General features: G+C 43.4%; 1 protein-coding gene across 1 annotated transcript in view; it reads right to left on the bottom strand.

Moving 5' to 3' along the window:
- Positions 1-6,672, bottom strand: part of LOC104462293 (rho GTPase-activating protein 17-like) — a 25,812-nt gene extending 19,140 nt beyond the window's left edge. The window contains 3 exon segments of the mRNA XM_010074187.1: positions 781-885; positions 4,473-4,512; positions 6,338-6,672. Of these exon segments, the coding sequence (XP_010072489.1) occupies positions 781-885; positions 4,473-4,512; positions 6,338-6,672 (480 nt within the window).
- Positions 6,673-7,128: the final 456 nt, after the last annotated feature.

The raw sequence follows: 7,128 nt of genomic DNA, 5'->3' as shown, positions 1-7,128 counted from the left end.
TCTTTCCAGCTTTCCCAGTACACCCCCTCTAAGATGTTTCTCTTCTTCCATATGGTTTCTATTATACACCTATGCAGCTCATTCTTTAAGAAAATGCCAGGTCACAAAAAGTTTCAAGCCTTAAGGCTCCTGTTCTCAGATATTTTGAAAAGCACTTTCTTCTCAGTCTGAGTTGGAATGAGTGGCCCAAAATGGATCTCAACTACCGTCAAAGACAAGAAAACAGCTTTTACTTGAAATCTAAGCAACCAGCTTGTCATCCATCCCTCTGCAGAGGTTCATTCTGCGTGCCCTGGATAATGGAAGTCTCCATTATTCAATAAAAGAAAACTTGAATGTTAATTATTTCTGTTTCTAATACTTTAAGAAAACCTACCTATGGTTTTGCTAAAGAGGGGCAGGAAATAAACTTGCACAGAAAAACCTTAACAGTTAACTGGAGATGTCAGTGCACCAAGGTAATGCTAAAGATGAGGAGTCTGATGAGAGTTGCAGAGTATCTTCTTTTCTTAGGTCTTGTGAAAGCTGCAAGTACTCAGCACAGTGCAGACACAAGCGAGTGTCCCGACACTACTACGGTACTCCAAGGTCATGTTACTATCTATATCTGGATGGGGAATTACAGCTAAGATTTTACCAAAGAACATCACCATATGTGATGATTTTACAGAGTTTTTCTTCTCTTGGATAACTGGAGGCATAGCAGCTGATCAGTATTTCGAAGGCCAGAACACATTCAGACTAGTCTCACAAGACGAGCCAGTGGGAAATCGTACTCACATGCCTCTTCTCAGGATCTGTACCATGTTGGCCTTGAAAACATGCAATTAATCGCTTCTGTGCAATGTGGCAGACAGATCTCACAGTGTCAAGACGTCTCTCGATCTAGTCATCAGGAGGGGGAGAAGGGAGGAAGAGAAAACAAAACAAAAAACAGAAGTTATTTTCCTGGCCTCAGCAGAAAATCTTCCTCCTGCACCACACTTAGTTCTGGGCTGCATACTTCTCAAGTTCTACAGCTTACAAGAAGTTCAGATGCTGAACTATGACAAAGATATACGTTAATCAACTGTTCTTTTAAGGGATTTTAAATAAGGAATGTGGACTATTTTATTTCAAAGAACACCAAAAGCAAAGAAAGAGACGAGCACTGGGACAGAACTGCTTATGGCACTGAGCTCTCTATGCACAGCACCAAAAGAATGTGGTTTATCTGCATTTTGATGACTCACCAAGAATAAAAGGAGGCCCTTTGGAATGGCTTCTATTTAAAAAGCAAGAAAAAAAAATAGATTTCATCTGTAGAAATAATCTGAACAGACTCCAGTTTTTGATACAGCTCTGAAATCACTCCTGTTACACTTTCAGGAGGGTAATAATTCTCCCCAGCTTTCCTATCAATCATAAACACAGATTAGCTGACAGAGTAATAATTTCCGTGCTAAATTATTATGCCCTGTGTTAGCTCCTGTTAAGGGCACCGTACCTGGATTTAAAGGAGCAGATATACTGCTGGTTTTCCAGGGGAGACAGACTTCTGTGTTCTAACAAACACGAAATGCTACAAATTCTCATTTAGAATGTTGTACACTGTTTTTTCCTCCCAACAGGTTTATTTGGCACTGCTACGACAGGATACGTGTATTCCTAAAGTGGTTACAACTGGAAGGATGTAATTAGGTCTGAAAAAAAGCAGCTAGTAAAAACTACAGCTCCGAAAAGGGAGAGCAAACCCAGCAGAAGAGGAGCCCTCAGGGGTGTGAGCTGGAAGAAGTTGGGAGGAAGAAGATGGCAGTGGAGGGAGGCACTTGGCGAGGATCAGTGCAGAATCACTGCTGTTGGACGCGGGAGCCCCGTCCTGAACGCACAAACAAGCGCAGGACTGGGCTCCCTGTTCCCTTCAGCAGGGGGGAGCAGCAGCTCTGCTAAGCTGTAGCCTGGAGGAGCACCCAGAGGTGGGCCCTGGGGCTGTGCCGCCCAGCAGGCGCCTTTGCAAGTCCAAAGGGAGGGTGAAAAGGAACCAGCAGAGGCGGGTTGGTGAGCCGAAGGACCAGTGTAGGAAGAGGGAAGTTTCACTGGCTACATGAGGCACCAAAGGGACTAAAAGCTCTTGACAGCCACAGGATGGATCCAAGTTGAGGTGCTCAAAAAGCTTCATAAAAATCTGTTAGGGTGGAGTAAGGTGCAGAGAAACTGCCCAAGAAGGGCTGCTCTGAAAGCACAAGGCATTGCCTTCAATTCACAGAGCGTATATCAACAAGTGCAAAATTAAGTCCACTTCAAAAAAAAGTCCATAAAAAGGTACATGAACAAGAGGTGCTGTTTGTGGTCTGCTGTTGCAGCTAAGACAATTCATTTCTTGTGTTATCTTCAAAATTAAATACCACCAACCATCCACTATTTGTGAAAGGGTTTATATTTGCTTGGTCACGTAGTTAAGACTTCTTAAAATATTCAGCACAGGTTTTGTGAAAGCATTTATTTTTGCAAGGTCACATAGTTAAGACTTCTTAAAATACTGAGCACAGTTTTTTTCCACACCTGAAACACGGTGACACGTAACTGCACCGTGCCACAGAGGCCAGCAGCCTGGCCCAGCCCTCACCACCATGCCCCGTGGCTCACGCTCCTCAGCAAGGCTCCGGAGCACAGACATTCCCAACAGCCTCTTCCCAAGCAGCCTGAATGCCAGCCTCAAAGAGCAGAAGACTGATAGGAGGAACATGACCCCAAAACTTCATGATAATATACTCTCCTCTCTGATCTGCTTTTTAGTTCAAAATGTCAGGAAAACCATGAAAGACATTCATCTCCATTAAGGTACCTTTGAACTGAAAATGTGACCTACAGGCCCTGCTGTCTGTACCCACAGGGCATCTCCAGTGGACAAAACATCCCACAATTGCTTTATTATATCCTGCAAGGGCATGCTGGAAAGTGGGTCTATTGTAGAACCCTTCCCAGTACTGAATTCTATTCCTTGTCTTCAGACAGGAACACATCTAACAGAGATACTTGAAACGGAGCATTACAGTTCAGAAAAAAGCTATGGCAATCCCATGTCAAAGCTTGAGCTAAATATAAAAAAGAACACTGTGAAACATGTTTATAAAGTGAATAGTACCACGCTTTTAAGCTCTTTAGTTAGATAAGAGCCTTCCCTCCCCCTCCACAAGCCCCCAAGAGCAAACAAACAAGTGAGTAAATTCTTCCACTTGGGTGTAGCCAGTCTGCTCTGTGCCTGGGAAAGCCGTGCTTGCAAAATTTTTTTGGCAACAAGCAGCAGTACTTTTGGCTTTCACTTCTTGTTACTATTCTGCAGCTAACCAAGAAAACAGATGGGCCCTTGAAGGCTATCAAGGTGTCTTAACACCCTTTATGCCCTTCAGTTGTACACATCTCTCCAGAAATTACAAATAGGACTGTCAAACTGTTAAGGTATTCAAATAAAGCAGTCCCCTGAAAAACACCATAAAGTGTTTCAGGTCAGCTCATTTCAGCGTTACTCAAGATGATTTCATGAACTTGTGCTGAATTCAAGTTTTAAAGCTGATATATTCTCTCATCTCCCACTTTAATCTGAACAGCTGGAGAGATGTGAAATAAAAGCACTTCCATCATTTATTTGGCTTCCCTGTTTCATATACAGGTCCTGAACTGAAGCATACTCAGATGCTTTGTCCTCAGTTGGAAACAGCCATCACCCTCGATGTCCCCTGGAGCAGCCAGCCTGGCTTCCCTTGACAATTTTTATTCTGCCATTTTTATAAAAGTACTTTCACAAAGTAATCAGAGGAAGAAAACTATGTTGAACAAGTCTGTAGTCAAATTTGTCTCATGTCATCAGTCAACCTTGTTAATCTAACAATCGCAACTGAAATCCCACCATTACTAAAGTACTGATTGGATGGTACACCTTCAAAAAGATGACAGGTCTGCAAACAAATCAAGTGTCGGTGTGACCAAATATCACAGGGTAAACAAGCAGCATTTGTACAGTTATTTAGAGCAATTCCAGACTTTCAGAAATAACTGACATTATCAGAAAGCAGTTGGCATGTTTTTTGCCACTTCTCTCAAGGCCCAAGTTGACCCCCTCAAGAAGACAGAAACCAGCTGTGCCTGATCACAGCTTCTTCCCAGCTCATCATCCTCCACCAGAGAGACTGCCAAGTCATTAGCACTAATGGTTCATAGGCTTAACAAGCTAGTTCATCTAATTAAAAGCAAAAATGCTTCCTCCTTCACTTTATCAAGCCATATGATAGGATTTAGAAACAAGTACCTGAGGTTTTCACTGAAACTGTACCACAGCTTTTTTGTGTGCTGAGAAGTCAGCCAAAGGCATCTTTGTCTTCAGCCCTGTCATTTGCAGTGGTTTTTTTCCCCCACATTAAGTATTCCACAAAACTCAGAAGGCTCAAACTTCACAAAGAACATTTAAAAAATACATATTAACTGTGTTACGATACCTGCAACAGGTCTTCACTGAGCACCTCTGTTTTCTCAGCCCTAAGGGAGGAAAAAAAGACCATTGTCAGACCAGTTAGCATGTTCAGGGTCAAAGATTGCGACAACGCTCTCAAGAAAACCCCTTCACTTTCAAGTTTTAATCCCATTATGACCATTGCAGCAAACACCACCCCCTTCACCAGGTGGTAGGCAGAACCGGCTCCCGGCCCCTGCCGAGGAGAGAGTGCGGATGTGATCTGCCCAGGACAGGGTGCTCAGGAAAGCCTGACATTCCCGGAATTCCCAGCCCACAGCACAAATCCACTGCACCAAGTGCAACAGTATTTCAAACTGCACACTGCTTAACACCACGCAAACCGGAATGCTGCAAAACGTCACCTGAATGCAAAGATGGAGTCGAATTCAAGTTGCTTCAACATATGTTGTTAATCAGGTAATGTTATCAGCACACATGAGACAAGTAGAACAGGCAACTTCATCTCTTTACATTTTACCACTGCAGAGCTTTATCCATCTGCAATCGGTGGAAACAGCAGCCTGAACACCTTCCCTTAATCCTGCATGCACACAACCTTCATCAACAATCTCCCATTACCTACTTTTGCTGACTTCCATACTACTAAAACAATCGGAAATATTTAATGCTTTAAAAGATCAGAAGCTAATACTATTCCCCGTAGAAGTCTACCCTCAACAGAAAAATATCTGAATACTCACACATACTTCCAGACAAAGATGTTAACAGTTGTTACAAATACACCCAAACCTCCAAGCATACAATTCCACACCTTTTTCCAATCCCTGTTTACACAAACTTAAAATTGTTTCATGTTGACCCAGATTTGTTTGGTGTTGACTCATTTGCTGTAACACTGCTTTACCCTACCTTTGCTAGATCTATAAAATAGAGAAAGAGAAATTCAGTTCACCCGTGAGCTCTTCTACTTGGCTGCTCACTGTTCCTGCACACCTATGGCTAGAGAACCGGGAGGTACTCCAGGACTCTGTTTTCCTGCGCAGAGAGTCTCCCCCACTGCTGTCAGAGCTCCTCACCTACTACACAAACCTCCTTCTGATCCTACAATCTGTTCCATTTCCTACTGCAAGGCTGGTCACGCACAGAGAGTTCATTTTCTTGCTCAGGCTTCATCAGCTGAAGAGGTGAAATGCCTCCAAAGACAAGATTCATTCACTTTAAAGGTTTTGTTTGTTTGTTGGGGGGCTTTGGTTTGGTTTTTTCCCTTGTTTATTTGTTTAAGGCATTTGACTTCAATTTCATGGCACATATCTGCTTGAACTATTTATGAGCTGTAAAGTGTTTAATAATTAAACACCAGAATACAGTCATGCTCAAAACCTCAACAAGACTAAGAGAAAAGCCGCTTGAATACTTTGATAGGAACATAAACCGCAAGCACTGTAATATTTGTTTAGGAAAACACATACAAGATTGATAAACTTTTCTTCCACACAAACAGAAATACTGTTGTCTGATCAAAATTATATCCTGTTAGAGAGCAATTATTTGGGGAGCTTTGGGGGTTTTTTTTGTTGTTGTGGTTTGTTGTTTTTTTTTTTTTTTTATCCCACCAGAAATTACATGGAAGAAGGACAGTGCAGGAATACTCCAGTTGCAGCACATTCGTAGCCAGATTTTAACCTAACCTTAAGTGGCAACTACCACACGCATCAGCCAACTGATCTGACAGAAGCATACAAAGCCACTAAATATTTCTGTGGGAACATAGTGCCGTGCATGATACTGGTATTACACTAAATTCTTGAGCAGCCAGGGTTTTCTGTCCCGTAACAGACTGCGTAAGAGAGGAGCCATCTGCTTCTAAAACTGAACTGGATACTGTACATGCCGTTCGTGAAGACGGGGCTGGATTTACTGTGGCCTCTGGTTTCAAACACCATTCTCCTCAGTCCTGCGCGGATGCTTTTCAGCAGCAGCATTCCTGAAGTCGTACCCACCTTTAGGAAAGAGGGTATGGCACAGAGTCTATAGGATGCTACCAAACGGCATATCGCTTTAGCTTTGTACCTCGCCTGGACACATCTTGGCAAACGGCTCATCTCAAATACCAAGTCAGCTGAGGCAATGCACACAGCAAGGCACCAATTCAGATACCTGCCGGGTCGAATCCGTTCCTGATCGAGGCACTGCGCTGTGGCCAGGAGCTCCCTGAACAACATGGCTCAAGGTGTCTGCTGCCAAACACAGCCCGCTTCCCACAGCAGATGCAGCTGTTCGTAAATAAAACAGCCCGCTGGAAATTATTTAATTCTGATAGTTAAGAATAGCTACTTGCATTCCCAACCGCGTTAAGATTTTCTAGTTAAAGCAATCAGCACTGAACAGGAGACTGGCCCGGCAGTTCTGCAGAGCTGCAGCAGCTGCTCTGGCAGCCTTCACCAACATCCAGGTCTAAGTTGCCTTCTTTTGCCTAGAAATCTGTTTAGGAGAAAATGCAACTGGTTTCTACACCTCCATTACGCAACTGAAGCTCGCACTGACTCCCCTGGGTATGTCTCCAGTCTTTAATTTGGCTTCGTGTAAGAGAAAGTCAGACGAGAGGAAGGCATCCCAGCAGGTCACTGGCCCTGGCTGCTGACACACTCACTGCCGTGAGACGAAACAGCCACCGCAGC

Source organism: Pterocles gutturalis, unplaced genomic scaffold (assembly GCF_000699245.1).
Source record: "Pterocles gutturalis isolate BGI_N339 unplaced genomic scaffold, ASM69924v1 scaffold10067, whole genome shotgun sequence".
Classification (NCBI taxonomy): Eukaryota; Metazoa; Chordata; class Aves; order Pterocliformes; family Pteroclidae; genus Pterocles; species Pterocles gutturalis.
This window is presented reverse-complemented; position numbering and strand designations above follow the sequence as displayed.